Here is a 24616-nt window from a genome sequence, read left to right as displayed (position 1 = left end):
GTGCCATCTGCAGATGCCAACTAAACCGCTGTCGGTAAACACAATCCACCGTGCCATCTGCAGATGCCAACTAAACCACTGTCAGTAAACACAATCCACCGTGCCATCTGTAGATGCCAACTAAACCACTGTCGGTAAACACAATCCACCGCGCCATCTGCAGATGCCAACTAAACCGCTGTCGGTAAACACAATCCACCGCGCCATCTGTAGATGCCAACTAAACCACTGTCGGTAAACACAATCCGCCGAGCCATCTGCAGATGCCAACTAAACCGCTGTCGGTAAACACAATCCACCGTGCCATCTGCAGATGCCAACTAAACCACTGTCAGTAAACACAATCCACCGTGCCATCTGTAGATGCCAACTAAACCACTGTCAGTAAACACAATCCGCCGTGCCATCTGCAGATGCCAACTAAACCGCTGTCGGTAAACACAATCCACCGTGCCATCTGTAGATGCCAACTAAACCACTGTCAGTAAACACAATCCACCGTGCCATCTGCAGATGCCAACTAAACCACTGTCAGTAAACACAATCCGCCGCGCCATCTGTAGATGCCAACTAAACCACTGTCGGTAAACACAATCCGCCGTGCCATCTGCAGATGCCAACTAAACCGCTGTCGGTAAACACAATCCGCCGTGCCATCTGTAGATCCCAACTAAACCACTGTCGGTAAACACAATCCGCAGTGCCATCTGCAGATGCCAACTAAACCACTGTCGGTAAACACAATCTGCCGTGCCATCTGCAGATGCCAACTAAACCACTGTCAGTAAACACAATCCACCGTGCCATCTGTAGATGCCAACTAAACCACTGTCAGTAAACACAATCCGCCGTGCCATCTGCAAATGCCAACTAAACCACTGTCAGTAAACACAATCCACCGTGCCATCTGCAGATGCCAACTAAACCACTGTCAGTAAACACAATCCGCCGTGCCATCTGCAAATGCCAACTAAACCACTGTCAGTAAACACAATCCACCGTGCCATCTGCAGATGCCAACTAAACCGCTGTCAGTAAACACAATCCACCGTGCCATCTGCAGATGCCAACTAAACCGCTGTCGTTAAACACAATCCGCCGTGCCATCTGCAGATGCCAACTAAACCGCTGTCGGTAAACACAATCCACCGTGCCATCTGTAGATGCCAACTAAACCACTGTCGGTAAACACAATCCACCGTGCCATCTGCAGATGCCAACTAAACCACTGTCGGTAAACACAATCCGCCGTGCCATCTGCAAATGCCAACTAAACCACTGTCAGTAAACACAATCCACCGTGCCATCTGCAGATGCCAACTAAACCACTGTCGGTAAACACAATCCGCCGTGCCATCTGCAAATGCCAACTAAACCACTGTCGGTAAACACAATCCGCCGAGCCATCTGCAGATGCCAACTAAACCACTGTCGGTAAACACAATCCACCGTGCCATCTGCAGATGCCAACTAAACCACTGTCGGTAAACACAATCCACCGTGCCATCTGCAGATGCCAACTAAACCACTGTCAGTAAACACAATCCACCGTGCCATCTGCAGATGCCAACTAAACCACTGTCAGTAAACACAATCCACCGTGCCATCTGCAGATGCCAACTAAACCACTGTCAGTAAACACAATCCACCGTGCCATCTGCAGATGCCAACTAAACCACTGTCAGTAAACACAATCCACCGTGCCATCTGCAGATGCCAACTAAACCACTGTCAGTAAACACAATCCGCCGTGCCATCTGTAGATGCCAACTAAACTACTGTCGGTAAACACAATCCACTGTGCCATCTGCAGATGCCAACTAAACCACTGTCGGTAAACACAATCCGCCGTGCCATCTGTAGATGCCAACTAAACTACTGTCGGTAAACACAATCCACTGTGCCATCTGCAGATGCCAACTAAACCACTGTCAGTAAACACAATCCGCCGTGCCATCTGTAGATGCCAACTAAACCACTGTCGGTAAACACAATCCGCCGCGCCATCTGTAGATGCCAACTAAACCACTGTCGGTAAACACAATCCGCCGTGCCATCTGCAGATGCCAACTAAACCGCTGTCGGTAAACACAATCCACCGTGCCATCTGTAGATGCCAACTAAACCACTGTCGGTAAACACAATCCGCAGTGCCATCTGCAGATGCCAACTAAACCACTGTCGGTAAACACAATCTGCCGTGCCATCTGCAGATGCCAACTAAACCACTGTCAGTAAACACAATCCACCGTGCCATCTGTAGATGCCAACTAAACCACTGTCAGTAAACACAATCCGCCGTGCCATCTGCAAATGCCAACTAAACCACTGTCAGTAAACACAATCCGCCGTGCCATCTGCAAATGCCAACTAAACCACTGTCAGTAAACACAATCCACCGTGCCATCTGCAGATGCCAACTAAACCGCTGTCAGTAAACACAATCCACCGTGCCATCTGCAGATGCCAACTAAACCACTGTCAGTAAACACAATCCGCCGTGCCATCTGCAAATGCCAACTAAACCACTGTCAGTAAACACAATCCACCGTGCCATCTGCAGATGCCAACTAAACCGCTGTCAGTAAACACAATCCACCGTGCCATCTGCAGATGCCAACTAAACCACTGTCAGTAAACACAATCCGCCGTGCCATCTGCAGATGCCAACTAAACCGCTGTCAGTAAACACAATCCACCGTGCCATCTGCAGATGCCAACTAAACCACTGTCAGTAAACACAATCCACCGTGCCATCTGCAGATGCCAACTAAACCACTGTCAGTAAACACAATCCACCGTGCCATCTGCAGATGCCAACTAAACCACTGTCAGTAAACACAATCCGCCGTGCCATCTGCAAATGCCAACTAAACCACTGTCAGTAAACACAATCCACCGTGCCATCTGCAGATGCCAACTAAACCGCTGTCAGTAAACACAATCCACCGTGCCATCTGCAGATGCCAACTAAACCACTGTCAGTAAACACAATCCACCGTGCCATCTGTAGATGCCAACTAAACCACTGTCGGTAAACACAATCCACCGCGCCATCTGCAGATGCCAACTAAACCGCTGTCGGTAAACACAATCCACCGCGCCATCTGTAGATGCCAACTAAACCACTGTCGGTAAACACAATCCGCCGTGCCATCTGCAGATGCCAACTAAACCGCTGTCGGTAAACACAATCCACCGTGCCATCTGTAGATGCCAACTAAACCACTGTCAGTAAACACAATCCACCGTGCCATCTGCAGATGCCAACTAAACCACTGTCAGTAAACACAATCCGCCGTGCCATCTGCAGATGCCAACTAAACCGCTGTCGGTAAACACAATCCACCGTGCCATCTGTAGATGCCAACTAAACCACTGTCAGTAAACACAATCCACCGTGCCATCTGCAGATGCCAACTAAACCACTGTCAGTAAACACAATCCGCCGCGCCATCTGTAGATGCCAACTAAACCACTGTCGGTAAACACAATCCGCCGTGCCATCTGCAGATGCCAACTAAACCGCTGTCGGTAAACACAATCCACCGTGCCATCTGCAGATGCCAACTAAACCACTGTCAGTAAACACAATCCACCGTGCCATCTGTAGATGCCAACTAAACCACTGTCGGTAAACACAATCCACCGCGCCATCTGCAGATGCCAACTAAACCGCTGTCGGTAAACACAATCCACCGCGCCATCTGTAGATGCCAACTAAACCACTGTCGGTAAACACAATCCGCCGTGCCATCTGCAGATGCCAACTAAACCGCTGTCGGTAAACACAATCCACCGTGCCATCTGCAGATGCCAACTAAACCACTGTCAGTAAACACAATCCACCGTGCCATCTGTAGATGCCAACTAAACCACTGTCAGTAAACACAATCCGCCGTGCCATCTGCAGATGCCAACTAAACCGCTGTCGGTAAACACAATCCACCGTGCCATCTGTAGATGCCAACTAAACCACTGTCAGTAAACACAATCCACCGTGCCATCTGCAGATGCCAACTAAACCACTGTCAGTAAACACAATCCGCCGCGCCATCTGTAGATGCCAACTAAACCACTGTCGGTAAACACAATCCGCCGTGCCATCTGCAGATGCCAACTAAACCGCTGTCGGTAAACACAATCCGCCGTGCCATCTGTAGATGCCAACTAAACCACTGTCGGTAAACACAATCCGCAGTGCCATCTGCAGATGCCAACTAAACCACTGTCGGTAAACACAATCTGCCGTGCCATCTGCAGATGCCAACTAAACCACTGTCAGTAAACACAATCCACCGTGCCATCTGTAGATGCCAACTAAACCACTGTCAGTAAACACAATCCGCCGTGCCATCTGCAAATGCCAACTAAACCACTGTCAGTAAACACAATCCACCGTGCCATCTGCAGATGCCAACTAAACCACTGTCAGTAAACACAATCCGCCGTGCCATCTGCAAATGCCAACTAAACCACTGTCAGTAAACACAATCCACCGTGCCATCTGCAGATGCCAACTAAACCGCTGTCAGTAAACACAATCCACCGTGCCATCTGCAGATGCCAACTAAACCGCTGTCGTTAAACACAATCCGCCGTGCCATCTGCAGATGCCAACTAAACCGCTGTCGGTAAACACAATCCACCGTGCCATCTGTAGATGCCAACTAAACCACTGTCGGTAAACACAATCCACCGTGCCATCTGCAGATGCCAACTAAACCACTGTCGGTAAACACAATCCGCCGTGCCATCTGCAAATGCCAACTAAACCACTGTCAGTAAACACAATCCACCGTGCCATCTGCAGATGCCAACTAAACCACTGTCGGTAAACACAATCCGCCGTGCCATCTGCAAATGCCAACTAAACCACTGTCGGTAAACACAATCCGCCGAGCCATCTGCAGATGCCAACTAAACCACTGTCGGTAAACACAATCCGCCGCGCCATCTGCAGATGCCAACTAAACCACTGTCGGTAAACACAATCCACCGTGCCATCTGCAGATGCCAACTAAACCACTGTCAGTAAACACAATCCGCCGTGCCATCTGTAGATGCCAACTAAACCACTGTCGGTAAACACAATCCACCGTGCCATCTGTAGATGCCAACTAAACCACTGTCAGTAAACACAATCCGCCGTGCCATCTGCAGATGCCAACTAAACCACTGTCAGTAAACACAATCCACCGTGCCATCTGTAGATGCCAACTAAACCACTGTCGGTAAACACAATCCACTGTGCCATCTGCAGATGCCAACTAAACCACTGTCAGTAAACACAATCCACCGTGCCATCTGCAGATGCCAACTAAACCACTGTCGGTAAACACAATCCGCCGCGCCATCTGCAGATGCCAACTAAACCACTGTCGGTAAACACAATCCGCCGCGCCATCTGCAGATGCCAACTAAACCACTGTCGGTAAACACAATCCGCCGTGCCATCTGCAGATGCCAACTAAACCACTGTCATGCAAAAAGGAAGCCACATGTGAACATGGTCCAGAAGCGCTGTCGTGTCCTGTGGGCCGAGGCTCATTTAAAATAGACTGTTTCGAAGTGGAAAAGTGTTTTATGGTCAGACGAGTCCAAATTTGACATTCTTGTTGGAAATAAAACCACATAATGCAGCTATTACAACAGCATGGCTTCATCGTGGAAGAATCCAGGTGCTGAATTGGCCTGCAGTCCAGATCTTTCACCTGTAGAGAAAAATACATCAAAGACAACCACAAACTCTTCAGCAGCTGGAAACCAGGCCGGAATGGGACCAAATGCCAACACTAAAACTCCAGAAACTCATAACCTCGATGCCCAGACGTTTTCAAACTGTTCTGGAAAGAAGAGGAGATGCTACATCATGGTAAACACGCCCCCGTCCCAACTATTTTAAGACCTGTAGCAGGCATCGAATTTGAAATGAGCTCATTTTGTGCATAAAATTGTCAAATTTCTCCGTTTGAACATTTATGTTATAATAAAATATTGGCTCATGTGATTTGAAAGTCTTTTAGTTTTAATTTTATTCAAATTACACAAACATCTCAACATTTCTGGAATTCAGGTTGTAGATAGATATATAGAGTATTATGTGACGCGTCTCATGGTTGTGTGTGTCTCTGGCTCCTCCTGCAGGCTGACGAAACTCAAGACGTTTTGCACTTTAACTACACGTCGTGGCCTGATCACGGTGTTCCCACGGTCAACGCCATCGAGAGCATCTTACAGTTCGTGCAGATCGTACGGCAGCAGGTCAACAGGACCAAAGGACCGATCGTCGTCCACTGCAGGTGAGACCGCTGCTGTCGTGTCACGTTTACTCCTCATGATTCAGAGCTGGAAACATTAAAGGGATAGTTCACCCAAAAATTAAAATTAGATTTTTATCTGCTTACCCCCAGGGCATCCAAGATGTAGATAACTTTTTTTCTGCAGTCGAACGCAAATTATGATTTTTAACTGCAACCGCTGCCGTCTGTCAGTCAAATAATAGCAGTGATTGGGAACTTGAACAATAAGAGTCGAAAAAACTTCCATAGACAAATCCAAATTAAACCCTGCGGCTCGTGACGACACATTAATGTCCTAAGACACGAAACGATCGGTTTGTGCGAGAAACCGAACATTATTTATATAATTTTTTACCTCTAATACACCACTATGTCCAACTTCGTTCAGCTTCCTGTTAGTGAGGTCTGATCGCGCTCTGACAGCGGAAGTGATGTCTCGCGCTCATTGAAGTATATGGGCGAGACATCACTTCCGTCACCAGAACGCGTTTTTTGACCTCACTAACAGGAAGCTGAACGAAGTTGGACATATTGGTGTATTAGAGGTAAAAATTATATAAATAATGTTCGGTTTCTCGCACAAACCGATCGTTTCGTGTCTTAGGACATTAATGTGTCGTCACGAGCCACAGGTTTTAATTTTGATTTGTCTAAGCAAGTTTTATTTACTGTTATAGTTGAAGTTCCCATCCACTGCTATTATTTGACTGACAGACGGCAGCGGTTGCAGTTAAAAATCATCATTTGCGTTCGACTGAAGAAAAAAAGTCACCTACATCTTGGATGCACTGGGGGTAAGCAGATAAACATCACATTTTCATTTTTGGGTGAACTATCCCTTTAATGCAGGAGTCTGAAGCGGATGGATCAGAAGCACGTTCACTGTGACCGGAATCACCGCGGATCACTGCCAGCTATTGATTTCCTGTTTGTGGCTTTGCTGAGATGATACAACAGTATGTAACAGACACTGATGCTCGTGTGTGTGGCTTCTCTCAGTGCTGGAGTGGGTCGGACCGGCACGTTCATCGCTCTGGACCGTCTGATGCAGCACATTCAGGAACACGAGTACGTGGACATCCTGGGCATGGTGTCGGACATGCGCTCGCACCGGCTGTCCATGGTCCAAACGGAGGTACAGAACCAGTACTCCAGAAATGTTTGTGAATCCGGTGTGGTTAGGAATCGAGTCCCCTCAGGAATCAGGTCTCCTGTGCACATCATACCATAGTAAAATAGGTTATAATTACTTAACAACAACCTTTGATCAGGCATTACCTCCTGGGTCCTAAAGAAAACCCGATTCCTGGGGGGGGACTCGATTTCTCATGACACCAGCCTCAGATCTGTAAAATGACACGTGTGTGTGTGTGTGTGCAGGAGCAGTACGTGTTCATCCATCAGTGTGTCATGCTCATGTGGAAGAAGAAGAAGCAGCAGTCGCACACGAGCGACGTCATCTACGAGAACGTCAGCAAGTCCTAATGAAGTGAGCGCTCAGGTTCAGTTTCTCGCGGAAAGAAAATCCGGTTCTGCGCGATGCTGACGCGTCTCTCTCTGCTCTCCTCCAGGTCTGATTCTCTTCACATCAGTGTTGACAGACGTGCGACATCGACACCAGAAACCAACCAACCGGCGGCCTGCAGAGGAGAATCCTTCACTCATTTACTCCCATACAAGCTCTTATTTAACGACGGAACAAATCAAATGCCTTAAACAAGCTGCTTCGTTCTCCCGGACCGACGGAGAGCGCGGCAGCAGGACTGACGCTGAAGCTCCGGCGCTCGCGGTTCCATCAGCATCTAGTCTTTAGTTTGTGTGTGAATCTCAGGATCATCTGCTGGACGCGTCTGCGCTTGTTTTAGGCCGGTGTAAAGTGTGTTTTGTGAGTTTATATCACACTCTGTCTGTAATAGAGTTAGTTTTCACGTCTTCAGAGGACGCCAAGCACGTCCAAAACATCATTTCCGGAAGCAAAATCCACCTGTCGGCATGCTAATGGACCTTTAATCTCTTATCACTGCCACACACAGACGCCGCCACGCTCGATCCGCTTCCATCATAAAGGAACGAAAGAGGGATTTTCCGAACAGACCTCAGCTGTACGGACACACAGCGTCCGTGGGTTTTGCACTGATCATATCTGTTACTGTACTGCTGTAGAGAGGCCGACGGTAGCTGCGCTTCTGTGACTGTGGATTGTGTGTTTTAGCCTGTGATTTCTGCAAAAGTTTCATCTGCTGGAACCGCTGAGCTCCGGCGACTTTACCTGCAAACACTGGATTGTCACTGGCGTTGGGCTGTCGACTCATTCCGGTGGCATTTGCACAAAACCGGTGAGGCCGCTGCGGTCGGTCGGACTGAATGTGAGCGTCCAGCAGCTTGTATATCATCACTGCTGAATCTGACACTGATTCCACATGTCGTGTTCTGTGAACGTTGCATGCTGCAAAATGAAAGACGTGAGATTAGTGTCATCTTTAGGTTTAGACTCGAGCTCAGAGCTTCAATCTGGAGTCCCAGCTAACAGGGAACGTTCTCTCAACGTTATGAACAAACGTTCTTCCTGTAACGTTAATAGAACGTTCGTTCAAAGTTATCTGATCTTTACTAATGTTCTCAGAACGTTCTGTCAAGGTTCTCTCAACGTTATGAACAAACGCTCTTCCAGTAACGTTAATAGAACGTTCGTTCAGTGTTATCTGGACTTTAATAATGTTCTCAGAACGTTCTGTCAAGGTTCTCTCAACGTTATGAACAAACGCTCTTCCAGTAACGTTAATAGAACGTTCGTTCAGTGTTATCTGGACTTTAATAATGTTCTCAGAACGTTCTTTCAAGGTTCTCTCAACGTTATGAACAAACGTTCTTCCTGTAACGTTAAAAGAACGTTCGTTCAATGTTATCAGATCTTTAATAATGTTCTCAGAACGTTCTTTCAAGGTTCTCTCAACGTTATGAACAAACGTTCTTCCAGTAACGTTAATAGAACGTTCGTTCAATGTTATCAGATCTTTAATAATGTTCTCAAAACGTTCTGGCAAGGTTCTCTCAACGTTATGAACAAACGTTCTTCCAGTAACGTTAATAGAACGTTCGTTCAGTGTTATCTGATCTTTACTAATGTTCTCAGAACGTTCTGTCAAGGTTCTCTCAACGTTATGAACAAACGTTCTTCCAGTAACGTTAATAGAACGTTCGTTCAATGTTATCAGATCTTTAATAATGTTCTCAAAACGTTCTGGCAAGGTTCTCTCAACGTTATGAACAAACGCTTCTTCCAGTAACGTTAATAGAACGCGTTCGTTCAATGTTATCTGGTCTTTGATAATGTTCTCAGAACGTTCTGTCAAGGTTCTCTCAACGCGTTATGAACAAACGCTCTTCCAGTAACGCGTTAATAGAACGCTCGCTCAATGTTATCTGGACTTTAATAATGTTCTCAGAACGCGTTCTTTCAAGGTTCTCTCAACGTTATGAACAAACGCGTTCTTCCAGTAACGCGTTAATAGAACGCTCGTTCAATGTTATCAGATCTTTACTAATGTTCTCAGAACGCGTTCTGTCAAGGTTCTCTCAACGTTATGAACAAACGTTCTTCCAGTAACGTTAATAGAACGTTCGTTCAAAGTTATCTGATCTTTACTAATGTTCTCAGAACGTTCTGGCAAGGTTCTCTCAATGTTATGAGCGAACGTTCTTCCAGTAACGTTAATAGAACGTTCGTTCAAAGTTATCTGATCTTTACTAATGTTCTCAGAACGTTCTTTCAAGGTTCTCTCAACGTTATGAACAAACGTTCTTCCAGTAACGTTAATAGAACGTTCGTTCAATGTTATCAGATCTTTACTAATGTTCTCAGAACGTTCTGTCAAGGTTCTCTCAACGTTATGAACAAACGTTCTTCCAGTAACGTTAATAGAACGTTCGTTCAAAGTTATCTGATCTTTACTAATGTTCTCAGAACGTTCTGGCAAGGTTCTCTCAATGTTATGAGCGAACGCTCTTCCAGTAACGTTAAAAGAACGTTCGTTCAATGTTATCAGATCTTTAATAATGTTCTCAAAACGTTCTGGCAAGATTATCTCAACGTTATGAACGAACCTTCTTAACATTAATAGTTCAAAGTTATCTGTTCTTTAATAATGTTCTCCGAACATTAGCATCTATTCATAGTTCAAGAAGCGTTTAATTCTAAAACGTTTTTAAAATGTTACTTCTTTTTTTTTTTCAGAAAGGTCAGAGAACGTTCAAAAGTAACGTTCCGGAAGAATGGTAAAATTGAGTGTTTCCTCAACGTTTGAACATTTTTAAATATTTAAAATATTTTTAGGGGAACATTAGCAAAACGTTGTTCTTGTTAGCTGGGCGTTTTTTCACATTTGCCTGTTCTGTCAAACACACGAGTGAGTTTACAAATGTCTCGAGTTTACAGGCAAACAGACGCCTTTCCCTCATCTGAGATATGAGTTTTATAATATCAACTAGGCACTGAGCTGTAAATACTGTTAATTTCGAGAAGAAAGGACAAAAGAAATGCTGTACTGTGTCAAATGAACTGGTTTATTATGATCAGAACGAAACTCTGGATTCGGAGCGGACGAGCCTCTTCACTTGGTCAGTTTTGTTTAGTTTGTGTCCAGGTCAAACTCGTTTGTCTTTTGGTGCCATTCTTGTGTATTGTGTGACTTCAAGTAGCCGAGCAATCCACAATCGCCATCACAGAGTTTAATGTGTGTTTGTTTGGAAAAAATAAACGTTTGAATACATATTCCTATGAGCTGGAGATTGAGTCGTTTTGTGTGAAGAATAAAAGGAAGAACATGCCATAATATCACAATTAAAATGTTTTTTTAAAACTATATTTACACACCATGTGATTCGCTCAAATATGTGTTCGACATCGGCTGCCATAGACATATAAAATACATACGCACTATTGGCCGCTGGATCACACGTCAACGGCGCCGCCATATTGGTCCGGGCAACTTGTAACTCATAAATTGACTGAAGAAAAGATGCCTGACTATTTTGAGGTTTTACAAATCGTCGCACAATCCAAACCACATATCGGGGAATTATTTTTCACATGCAAGTTTGAACAGTTGTTTCTGGTTGTGTTTGGTCATTATAACATTATTTTGACAGCTAGTTGGCCACCAAAGTTATTAAAAGCTAGCGACAGCACTAGTTAGCTATGAAAACTGAGACTTTATAAGAAATACTATAAAGTTTACATGATTCTACTGAAGTCTGAGATTATAGTTTATATTCTAAATCGTAAGTGAGTCTTCCGTGCAATGAAGCCAGAGATTTGATTGGCTGTCATCTACTCGTGGCTCATTTATATTTTTACCCCAGTTCAGCCAGTGGCACCAGGACAACACAGACCTCGAGGAAGGCTGGAAAAAAGCCTGTCTGCATTTCCAAGAGACCTCGTCTTGCCTGTTAATATATATATAATATTATTTTACAACTTATATTATTATGATTGATTTTATTTGCTATTTTAATTGTATTCACTATATTATTTTACAATGTATGATATACTATTTGCTATTCATAGTAACTATATTATACTCATACTCAGTTGTATTTTTAAGCTATTAATAATAATTATGCCATAGAATAAAACTGCCACATACTGTATTGAACTATTCCATCTGACCTTATATTACACTTATCATATTTCATATAATTTATATTGTACTGTAATTGTACTTAAAAAAATCTACTGCTGCAACTTATATTTATATAATATTATAATATTTTTAATATATTTATAATATTTTACTGTATCTATTAAGGATTGTCTTATAATTAGTTCAAGCTGTGCTGTTAATGTTGTCCGCCAGAGGGAGCCACAGGATAAAGAATTATCTTGTAAGCTCATTTAAATGATAAATCTGTGAAATGCTCCAAGAACTTTATTTTAGACCTCAATAAAATGTTTTTCATGTTGCCGGACACAGTTAAATATAATGCTGCCCGTTTAAAATAAAGAGACAATTTATTGTTGTGTTATGAATAATAAAACAAACATTTGTGTGTTAAACTGCAAGCATAAGGTTAGGAGACAACACGTATAGAAATAAATTATAAAAATTAAAAGGGCCTTAAAATAAATGTTTGTTTGAAAATTATAACACCCGATGTTTATTTCACAGGGGTGGATTTGGATTTTTTTCGTGTGCAGGTGTGGCGGTTTATTGGTAGAGGGCGCTGCTCAGCACAGATGAGGATTGAATAGCCCAGATAGAAGAAGCGAAGTGAACTCTGAATACCTAAAGATGTGTACATATAAATATAATGCAACAATGAAAATATAAACATGTATATAAAGTGGGTGATCGTTATAATATTATTATTGTCATCATTATACACTAGCAGCTCTGCAATAAAGCGTGCTGATTATCCGTGTCGTGTTTATTATCAGTATGATTCGCCGTGTGGGAGCGGCAGCAGAGTGGCGCAGCGGAAGCGTGCTGGGCCCATAACCCAGAGGTCGATGGATCGAAACCATCCTCTGCTAAGCTTTTTTTTTTTTTTTTTTTTTTAATAGATATGAAAATTATGTTAATTTTCATATATTATTGAAAGAAACATCTGATGAATTCGAACTACAACCATAATAATGTTCAATTAAGTAACACTATTGAGCATTAACTGTTTATTTATTGTTTAAATTTTACTGCATTTTGTTGTTTTTGTTCTAACGGTTTGAGAACATTATTAAAGACCAGGTCATTTTAAATGAATGTTCTATTAATGTTCCTGGATGAACGCTTGTTCATAACTTTAAGAGAAAGTTCCCTGTCAGCTTTTAAAATATTAAATATAAATATATAAAAGGACTAACGTAACAGGTCACACCCACAGTTAAACAGATCTTTTGTTCTGCTCTAAATACCCAAATAATAAATCAACTTCACCATCAGATGAATTCAGTGTTTGAAATGAATATGGTTTCATATTTCAGCTGGTGTTGTGAATGCTGAGCATGTGTGTTTGACCTTTGCTTTAGTCATTATTATTATAATATATATAGACATGCAGATAGATAGATAGAGCTGTTATTAATTTGAATTTGAATGACACATTCACCTGCGCGCTCAGGTGTGATGACGCGTGTGCGCGCGTGGAGGCGCTGGCGGGTCGCGCGCGGGTGTCGGTGAGGCGGAGCGCGAGTCAAACTCACACAAGCGGCTGTTCATTTTGTCATTAAACCGAGAAACTCACTGACAGTCACCGTCACCCGACGAGCCGTGTGTGTTTGTGCTTCTGTCATGCGGTAAAACCGAGGAGAAACACAGAAACAGGTGAGTGTGTTACACACACACACACACACACACACACACACACACTTGTATTTGTGAATTGTTGATTGTGTTCTGGCGGTGTTTGTACATTTATTCCCTTTTAACGCATCTAACAGCTCAGTCGTCCCCATGGCTGTGTTTATTATTGTGTTTATTTTGTGTGCTGATCACGGTCATGTTCCGTTTGCTGGTTTAATGGCTGCGCGCGGTAAATACTGTCCTGGTTGCCATGGCAGAGCCCGTCACGCGCAGGTACCAGCACGCGCCTGTGTCCGCTTCTCAATTCATGCATTAATATTAGTGCATTAATATCCCTGCTGAGATCAGACTTATGAACACATCACTGCAGTTATGTTTATATCCCTGCTGAGATCAGACTTCATTTACACATCACTGCAGTTATGTTTATATCCCTGCTGAGATCAGACTTAATTAACACATCACTGCAGTTATGTTTATATCCCTGCTGAGATCAGACTTATGAACACATCACTGCAGTTATGTTTATATCCCTGCTGAGATCAGACTTATGAACACATCACTGCAGTTATGTTTATATCCCTGCTGAGATCAGACTTATGAACACATCACTGCAGTTATGTTTATATCCCTGCTGAGATCAGACTTCATTTACACATCACTGCAGTTATGTTTATATCCCTGCTGAGATCAGACTTAATTAACACATCACTGCAGTTATGTTTATATCCCTGCTGAGATCAGACTTATGAACACATCACTGCAGTTATGTTTATATCCCTGCTGAGATCAGACTTAATTAACACATCACTGCAGTTATGTTTATATCCCTGCTGAGATCAGACTTCATTAACACATCACTGCAGTTATGTTTATATCGCTGCTGAGATCAGACTTCATTAACACATCACTGCAGTTATGTTTATATCCCTGCTGAGATCAGACTTATGAACACATCACTGCAGTTATGTTTATATCGCTGCTGAGATCAGACTTCATTAACACATCACTGCAGTTATGTTTATATCCCTGCTGAGATCAGACTTATGAACACATCACTGCAGTTATGTTTATATCCCTGCTGAGATCAGACTTCATAAACGCATCACTGCAGTTATGTTTATATCGCTGCTGAGATCAGACTTCATTAACACATCACTGCAGTTATGTTTATATCCCTGCTGAGATCAGACTTCATAAACGCATCACTGCAGTTATGTTTATATCGCTGCTGAGATCAGACTTCATTAACACATCACTGCAGTTATGTTTATATCCCTGCTGAGATCAGACTTATGAACACATCACTGCAGTTATGTTTATATCCCTGCTGAGATCAGACTTCATTAACACATCACTGCAGTTATGTTTATATCGCTGCTGAGATCAGACTTCATTAACACATCACTGCAGTTATGTTTATATCCCTGCTGAGATCAGACTTATGAACACATCACTGCAGTTATGTTTATATCGCTGCTGAGATCAGACTTCATTAACACATCACTGCAGTTATGTTTATATCGCTGCTGAGATCAGACTTATGAACACATCACTGCAGTTATGTTTATATCGCTGCTGAGATCAGACTTCATTAATACATCACTGCAGTTATGTTTATATCCCTGCTGAGATCAGACTTCATAAACACATCACTGCAGTTATGTTTATATCCCTGCTGAGATCAGACTTCATTAACACATCGCTGCAGTTATGTTTTTATCGCTGCTGAGATCAGGCTTCATTAACACATCACTGCAGTTATGTTTATATCGCTGCTGAGATCAGACTTCATTAACACATCACTGCAGTTATGTTTATATCCCTGCTGAGATCAGACTTAATTAACACATCACTGCAGTTATGTTTATATCGCTGCTGAGATCAGACTTCATTAACACATCACTGCAGTTATGTTTATATCCCTGCTGAGATCAGACTTCATTAACACATCACTGCAGTTATGTTTATATCCCTGCTGAGATCAGACTTCATTAATACATCACTGCAGTTATGTTTATATCCCTGCTGAGATCAGACTTCATTAACACATCACTGCAGTTATGTTTATATCCCTGCTGAGATCAGACTTATGAACACATCACTGCAGTTATGTTTATATCGCTGCTGAGATCAGACTTCATTAACACATCACTGCAGTTATGTTTATATCGCTGCTGAGATCAGACTTCATTAACACATCACTGCAGTTATGTTTATATCGCTGCTGAGATCAGACTTCATAAACGCATCACTGCAGTTATGTTTATATCGCTGCTGAGATCAGACTTCATTAATACATCACTGCAGTTATGTTTATATCCCTGCTGAGATCAGACTTCATTAACACATCACTGCAGTTATGTTTATATCGCTGCTGAGATCAGACTTCATTAATACATCACTGCAGTTATGTTTATATCGCTGCTGAGATCAGACTTCATTAACACATCACTGCAGTTATGTTTATATCGCTGCTGAGATCAGACTTCATTAACACATCACTGCAGTTATGTTTATATCCCTGCTGAGATCAGACTTAATTAACACATCACTGCAGTTATGTTTATATCGCTGCTGAGATCAGACTTCATTAACACATCACTGCACTTATGTTTATATCCCTGCTGAGATCAGACTTCATTAACACATCACTGCAGTTATGTTTATATCCCTGCTGAGATCAGACTTAATTAACACATCACTGCAGTTATGTTTATATCGCTGCTGAGATCAGACTTCATTAATACATCACTGCAGTTATGTTTATATCCCTGCTGAGATCAGACTTATGAACACATCACTGCAGTTATGTTTATATCCCTGCATCATTAATAGATCAGACTTCATAAACGCATCACTGCAGTTATGTTTATATCGCTGCTGAGATCAGACTTCATTAATACATCACTGCAGTTATGTTTATATCGCTGCTGAGATCAGACTTCATAAACGCATCACTGCAGTTATGTTTATATCGCTGCTGAGATCAGACTTCATTAACACATCACTGCAGTTATGTTTATATCGCTGCTGAGATCAGACTTCATTAATACATCACTGCAGTTATGTTTTTATCGCTGCTGAGATCAGACTTCATTAACACATCACTGCAGTTATGTTTATATCCCTGCTGAGATCAGGCTTCATTAACACATCACTGCAGTTATGTTTATATCGCTGCTGAGATCAGACATCATTAACACATCACTGCAGTTATGTTTATATCCCTGCATCATTAATAGATCAGACTTCATAAACGCATCACTGCAGTTATGTTTTTATCGCTGCTGAGATCAGACTTCATTAATACATCACTGCAGTTATGTTTATATCCCTGCTGAGATCAGACTTATGAACACATCACTGCAGTTATGTTTATATCCCTGCATCATTAATAGATCAGACTTCATAAACGCATCACTGCAGTTATGTTTATATCGCTGCTGAGATCAGACTTCATTAACACATCACTGCAGTTACGTTTATATCCCTGCTGAGATCAGACTTCATTAATACATCACTGCAGTTATGTTTATATCGCTGCTGAGATCAGGCTTCATTAACACATCACTGCAGTTACGTTTATATCCCTGCTGAGATCAGACTTCATTAATACATCACTGCAGTTATGTTTATATCCCTGCTGAGATCAGACTTATGAACACATCACTGCAGTTATGTTTATATCCCTGCATCATTAATAGATCAGACTTCATAAACGCATCACTGCAGTTATGTTTATATCGCTGCTGAGATCAGACTTCATTAACGCATCACTGCAGTTATGTTTATATCGCTGCTGAGATCAGACTTATGAACACATCACTGCAGGTATGTTTATATCCCTGCTGAGATCAGACTTCATTAACACATCACTGCAGTTATGTTTATATCGCTGCTGAGATCAGACTTCATTAACACATCACTGCAGTTATGTTTATATCCCTGCTGAGATCAGACTTCATAAACGCATCACTGCAGTTATGTTTATATCCCTGCTGAGATCAGACTTCATAAACGCATCACTGCAGTTATGTTTATATCGCTGCTGAGATCAGACTTCATAAACGCATCACTGCAGTTATGTTTATATCGCTGCTGAGATCAGACTTCATTAACACATCACTGCAGTTATGTTTATATCCCTGCTGAGATCAGACTTAATTAACACATCACTGCAGTTATGTTTATATCGCTGCTGAGATCAGACTTCATTAACACATCACTGCAGTTATGTTTATATCCCTGCTGAGATCAGACTTCATTAACACATCACTGCAGTTATGTTTATATCCCTGCTGAGATCAGACTTCATAAACGCATCACTGCAGTTATGTTTATATCGCTGCTGAGATCAGACTTCATTAACACATCACTGCAGTTATGTTTATATCCCTGCTGAGATCAGACTTCATTAATACATCACTGCAGTTATGTTTATATCCCTGCTGAGATCAGACTTCATTAACACATCACTGCAGTTATGTTTATATCCCTGCTGAGATCAGACTTCATTAACACATCACTGCAGTTATGTTTATATCGCTGCTGAGATCAGACTTCATTAACACATCACTGCAGTTATGTTTATATCGCTGCTGAGATCAGACTTCATAAACGCATCGCTGCAGTTATGTTTATATCGCTGCTGAGATCAGACTTCATAAACGCATCACTGCAGTTATGTTTATATCGCTGCTGAGATCAGACATCATTAACACATCACTGCAGTTATGTTTATATCCCTGCTGAGATCAGACTTCATTAACACATCACTGCAGTTATGTTTATATCGCTGCTGAGATCAGACTTCATTAACACATCACTGCAGTTATGTTTATATCCCTGCTGAGATCAGACTTCATTAACACATCACTGCAGTTATGTTTATATCGCTGCTGAGATCAGACTTCATTAACACATCACTGCAGTTATGTTTATATCGCTGCTGAGATCAGACTTCATTAACACATCACTGCAGTTATGTTTATATCGCTGCTGAGATCAGACTTCATTAACACATCACTGCAGTTATGTTTATATCCCTGCTGAGATCAGACTTCATTAACACATCACTGCAGTTATGTTTATATCGCTGCTGAGATCAGACTTCATTAATACATCACTGCAGTTATGTTTATATCCCTGCTGAGATCAGACTTCATAAACGCATCACTGCAGTTATGTTTATATCGCTGCTGAGATCAGACTTCATAAACGCATCACTGCAGTTATGTTTATATCGCTGCTGAGATCAGACTTCATTAACACATCACTGCAGTTATGTTTATATCCCTGCTGAGATCAGACTTCATTAACACATCACTGCAGTTATGTTTATATCGCTGCTGAGATCAGACTTCATTAACACATCACTGCAGTTATGTTTATATCCCTGCTGAGATCAGACTTCATTAACACATCACTGCAGTTATGTTTATATCCCTGCTGAGATCAGACTTCATTAACACATCACTGCAGTTATGTTTATATCGCTGCTGAGATCAGACTTCATTAATACATCACTGCAGTTATGTTTATATCCCTGCTGAGATCAGACTTCATTAACACATCACTGCAGTTATGTTTATATCGCTGCTGAGATCAGACTTCATTAACACATCACTGCAGTTATGTTTATATCGCTGCTGAGATCAGACTTCATTAACACATCACTGCAGTTATGTTTATATCGCTGCTGAGATCAGACTTCATTAACACATCACTGCAGTTATGTTTATATCGCTGCTGAGATCAGACTTCATAAACGCATCACTGCAGTTATGTTTATATCCCTGCTGAGATCAGACTTCATAAACGCATCACTGCAGTTATGTTTATATCCCTGCTGAGATCAGACTTCATGAATACATCACTGCAGTTATGTTTATATCCCTGCTGAGATCAGACTTCATTAACACATCACTGCAGTTATGTTTATATCGCTGCTGAGATCAGACTTCATTAACACATCACTGCAGTTATGTTTATATCGCTGCTGAGATCAGACTTCATTAACACATCACTGCAGTTATGTTTATATCCCTGCTGAGATCAGACTTCATTAATACATCACTGCAGTTATGTTTATATCCCTGCTGAGATCAGGCTTCATAAACGCATCACTGCAGTTATGTTTATATCCCTGCTGAGATCAGACTTCATTAATACATCACTGCAGTTATGTTTTTATCCCTGCTGAGATCATACTTCATAAACGCATCACTGCAGTTATGTTTATATCGCTGCTGAGATCAGACTTCATAAACGCATCACTGCAGTTATGTTTATATCCCTGCTGAGATCAGACTTCATTAATACATCACTGCAGTTATGTTTATATCGCTGCTGAGATCAGACTTCATTAACACATCACTGCAGTTATGTTTATATCGCTGCTGAGATCAGACTTCATTAACACATCACTGCAGTTATGTTTATATCCCTGCTGAGATCAGACTTCATTAATACATCACTGCAGTTATGTTTATATCCCTGCTGAGATCAGACTTCATTAACACATCACTGCAGTTATGTTTATATCCCTGCTGAGATCAGACTTCATTAATACATCACTGCAGTTATGTTTATATCCCTGCTGAGATCAGACTTCATTAATACATCACTGCAGTTATGTTTATATCCCTGCTGAGATCAGACTTCATTAATACATCACTGCAGTTATGTTTATATCCCGGCTGAGATCAGACTTCATTAATACATCACTGCAGTTATGTTTATATCCCGGCTGAGATCAGACTTCATTAATACATCACTGCAGTTATGTTTTTATTGCTGCTGAGATCAGACTTCATTAACACATCGCTGCAGTTATGTTTATATCGCTGCTGAGATCAGACTTCATTAACACATCACTGCAGTTATGTTTATATCGCTGCTGAGATCAGACTTCATTAACACATCACTGCAGTTATGTTTATATCGCTGCTGAGATCAGACTTCATTAACACATCACTGCAGTTATGTTTATATCCCTGCTGAGATCAGACTTCATTAACACATCACTGCAGTTATGTTTATATCGCTGCTGAGATCAGACTTCATTAATACATCACTGCAGTTATGTTTATATCGCTGCTGAGATCAGACTTCATTAACACATCACTGCAGTTATGTTTATATCGCTGCTGAGATCAGACTTCATTAATACATCACTGCAGTTATGTTTTTATCGCTGCATCATTAATAGATCAGACTTTATAAACGCATCACTGCAGTTATGTTTATATCACTGCTGAGATCAGACTTCATTAACACATCACTGCAGTTATGTTTATATCCCGGCTGAGATCAGACTTCATTAACACATCACTGCAGTTATGTTTTTATTGCTGCTGAGATCAGACTTCATTAACACATCACTGCAGTTATGTTTATATCGCTGCTGAGATCAGACTTCATTAACACATCACTGCATTTATGTTTATATCGCTGCTGAGATCAGGCTTCATTAACACATCACTGCAGTTATGTTTATATCCCTGCTGAGATCAGACTTATGAACACATCACTGCAGTTATGTTTATATCGCTGCTGAGATCAGACATCATTAACACATCACTGCAGTTATGTTTATATCCCTGCTGAGATCAGACTTATGAACACATCACTGCAGTTATGTTTATATCGCTGCTGAGATCAGACATCATTAACACATCACTGCATTTATGTTTATATCGCTGCTGAGATCAGACTTCATTAACACATCACTGCAGTTATGTTTATATCGCTGCTGAGATCAGACTTCATTAACACATCACTGCAGTTATGTTTATATCCCGGCTGAGATCAGACTTCATTAACACATCACTGCAGTTATGTTTATATCCCTGCTGAGATCAGACTTCATTAACACATCACTGCAGTTATGTTTATATCGCTGCTGAGATCAGACTTACGAACTTATCGAGCTGTCCATCATTGTATAGAAGAATGATGATTTTGCACTTTCTGAACCTTGAGTGTAAATCCTCTGGACTCTGAGAAGCGCTGATCTGAGGTTAGGGTAGTAAATGGTTAACGGCTCTTAATAGGGACGCTCTGTAAGATGAAGTCTCCAGTGAGTTTCAGTAATTGGTGTTATGAGCAGAGCAGGTCCCAGTGCCACAGGGTTAAATATGGAGCCATGTTACATAACCGCTAATGTTTCCATTAATTTCATTGAGCTGTGGGGTTATCTTCAGCTGGTCCTGGAGTATTTCAGGGGTGAGTTTTCACAGAGGAGCTTTGACCTAAACGTGAGGCTTCTGAGATGTGCTGAACCGCTCTGTGCTGCCAAATCACATCATCAACATCTTTCAGTGTTATGGAAAGACTTTTGCTCTGTTATGGTAGAAGCAGCAGAACTGAAGACATTTCTGAGAGGTTAAAAACAGCAGGGCACAGCTGCGACTGCCGTTCCTCTCTGGGACTTGAGAATCCATGTGAAACCTCTGCTGGCCCGAGGCCCGTGATTCGGCGGGAGTATTTCTGGATGTTTGTGTTGTTCTGTAGCGACACCAGCTGTATTCTGTGACCGTTTCTTTGGCAGCTCGTTGTGGCGTTTTGTGAGAGAATCTCAGCAGAATGAAACCGAGCCGGGGGGGTTTGGTATCGCACAGATTTTTCAGGAGTGATTGACGCACTCCCGTTTGCTGCTGAGAACTCTGGGTAATAGCAGTGCCGATGGAGAAGTTGTTTGGCGGAGGCTGGAGTTATTTCTGGAGGAAAATCGTGCGGCTCTCTGGAGTCTCGGATTGTTTTAATTCAGTTCAGATCTATTAACCTCCATACATTTATGTGCATATTAGTCTCCTATATGATGAAGTCTGCATTTTGAATAATACTGTGAAGCTGCTTTAAAGCAGTCTTCGCTATTGAAATAAACGTGACTTGACTTAGAAACTGCAGTGTTTCAAGCGTCATCTTCTCATTAGAGCTGAGAAAACGTCAGTTTACGGTCATTAACTCAAGTTTCTGTGCTTCAAGCTTCAGTTCCAGGAGGTCACGTTTTGTTCCAGAGAACGGCTCGGCTTCTCCAAGAGCGAAGCTCCTCTGATATCTGTGAGATTCTGATGTGTCGTCGCAGGTCGAGCTGTTGTTGTGTGCTTCTGATCAGCTCAAACCAGCTCAAACGCTCTTCCATTGAGCGTTTCCTTCTGCCTTATCTACAAAGTCATAACGTCCTTTATTGTCTCTATTCATAGCTCAGCTGCTCTCTGTGTGGCCGTCGACCTCAGAGCACAATGAATCCGGTTTCTCTTACTTCCTGTATGCGAGCGGACAATCAGGGCAAAAGCATCTGACATACATCTGTGTTACTTGCTCATGTTGTGTATGTCTGGGCTCTTATTATCATATCAGCTCATGAGAATGAAATGACGTTGTGTTTCAGTGTAAACAGGTGTTGGCATTAGTGCGCATTAACTGATCTGAGTGCGTCAGATCGCACTGCTCTCTATCAGACTGACAGCAAAACAAACAAGATATGTAGAGTTCATCAGGAACATGAGCGACTTCTGCCCGTGTTCACCGTGTTCTGGGTGAAACGACCTTGTGCTGCTGGTCAAGAGTGAGTGTGTGTGTGTGTTCTTCTGTACTATCACAAACACTTCTGGATCATTGAGCACAAACACACACACACACCTCGATTAAAAAAAAAAAGATTAATTATGTTGTTATATATTTAAATTCTAAAAAATAATGAACACTTAAAATTAACATGAATCATAATTATGTTTATGAATCATGCATCTGTGTGGGTGTGTTTATGACCATCATGTCAAGATTTATAAAAAAAAATGAATTAAAGTTCATTTTAAAGGATAAATGTGTGTTTTTGTAGTTTGTTTTGTTGCTGTGGAATCAGAGGTGTGTGTGTTTGATCTGTGCTGTAAGAGCGTCATGTGACGCATGTGAGGGCGTGGCCTCAGGCTGTGGGTGCGGCCAGATCAGGTTACTGAAGGTCGCACAGGTCAAGAAGGTTCTGGTTCCTCCTGCTCTTGTTACTCTGCCGACGATCGATCGATGCGTTTAAGTTTATTTATCTGTTTAATAGTGAACCTGGAAAATAGTGTTCAAATAAAGCCTCCATCAGTGACTCTGAACTTCCTCATGACTTTCTCCTCATCTCACTGACACATGCTTTTATAGTTTGTTAGTTGGTTAATATTTTGAATTGGTTGGTTTGGTAACACTCACACACACACTTTCACACACACACTCTCACACTCTGGTGTGTTTACTGTAGTCAGCAGCTCCAGTAATCTAATCGTGTTTGGCCTTGTTTTGTTTCCTGCGGTTCTGGAGCTCCAGCTGGAGGTGGAATGTACTAATAAGCGTTAACTGTGATTAACTAACAGAAATCTTCATGAAAAGAGATTTAAGCAGCAGTGACCGTCAGTGTTTGCTCTGGAGGTGTGATCGCAGCGCCGCTGTAATGATTCATCCGTCTGAACATCACAGATACGCGCCGCTGGATTTCTGGGAAACTTTTTCTGCTGTTTCTACCCAGGATCCTTTCTTTCTCTCTCTCTCTCTTTTACTGTCCGTGAACTTCCAGTTTGCTGGTTGCCATGGTGACGCTGCTCATGTGATCAGGGTCTCTCGCGCTGCGTGTGTGTGTAAATCTTAAGCTGGTTTATTTGTCTCCAGTTCGGCTCTTTAATTACAGAAATTCCCATCAGATCTGAACGGAATCACTGATCCTGTTTCTGAAACAGAACATTATTAAAGACCAGATAACTCTGAACGAACGTTCTGTTAACGTTACTGGGAGAACGTTTGTCCGTAACTTTGAGAGAACCTTGCCAGAACGTTCCTTGTTAGCTGGGCGATCCTCATGTTGATGATGTAATTTCCCTCTGGGCGGAACGGGAAAGCAAGAAGTAGATTAGACAGTAAATGTAAATACGAGCTGATGACCTTTAACCTTCAGGCCTGTGTATGTGAGAGTGTGTGTGTGTGTGTTCAGAACACTGATTCTGAAAGACTCCTGTGATATTGAACATGTGA

At 42.0% G+C, this 24616-nt stretch overlaps 2 protein-coding genes across 11 annotated transcripts in view; both read left to right on the top strand.

Moving 5' to 3' along the window:
* The window catches only part of ptpro (protein tyrosine phosphatase receptor type O), a 41418-nt gene extending 31873 nt beyond the window's left edge, over positions 1–9545 (top strand). For both annotated transcript variants that reach the window (XM_067391317.1, XM_067391316.1), the window contains 4 exons: positions 6148–6302; positions 7302–7437; positions 7683–7791; positions 7874–9545. In XM_067391317.1, coding sequence (XP_067247418.1) covers positions 6148–6302; positions 7302–7437; positions 7683–7787 — 396 coding nt within the window. In that variant the 3' untranslated portion in view covers positions 7788–7791; positions 7874–9545. The remainder of the gene's footprint in view (positions 1–6147; positions 6303–7301; positions 7438–7682; positions 7792–7873) is intronic.
* A 3936-nt stretch (positions 9546–13481) lies between these two features.
* eps8a (EGFR pathway substrate 8a, signaling adaptor) overlaps positions 13482–24616 on the top strand; it is a 29422-nt gene continuing 18287 nt past the window's right edge. For 6 of the 9 annotated variants that reach the window (XM_067391309.1, XM_067391310.1, XM_067391308.1 and 3 more), the window contains exon 1: positions 13488–13621. The gene's annotated coding sequence lies outside the window, so the exon portion shown is untranslated. Of the gene's footprint in view, positions 13622–24616 lie in introns of all 9 variants that reach the window. The other 3 variants (XM_067391311.1, XM_067391312.1, XM_067391305.1) reach the window with 3 other exon arrangements.

Source organism: Chanodichthys erythropterus, chromosome 8 (genome assembly GCF_024489055.1).
Source record: "Chanodichthys erythropterus isolate Z2021 chromosome 8, ASM2448905v1, whole genome shotgun sequence".
NCBI lineage: Eukaryota > Metazoa > Chordata > Actinopteri > Cypriniformes > Xenocyprididae > Chanodichthys > Chanodichthys erythropterus.
Note: the sequence above shows the minus strand (reverse complement) of the source record. Positions and strands in the feature narration are given on the sequence as shown.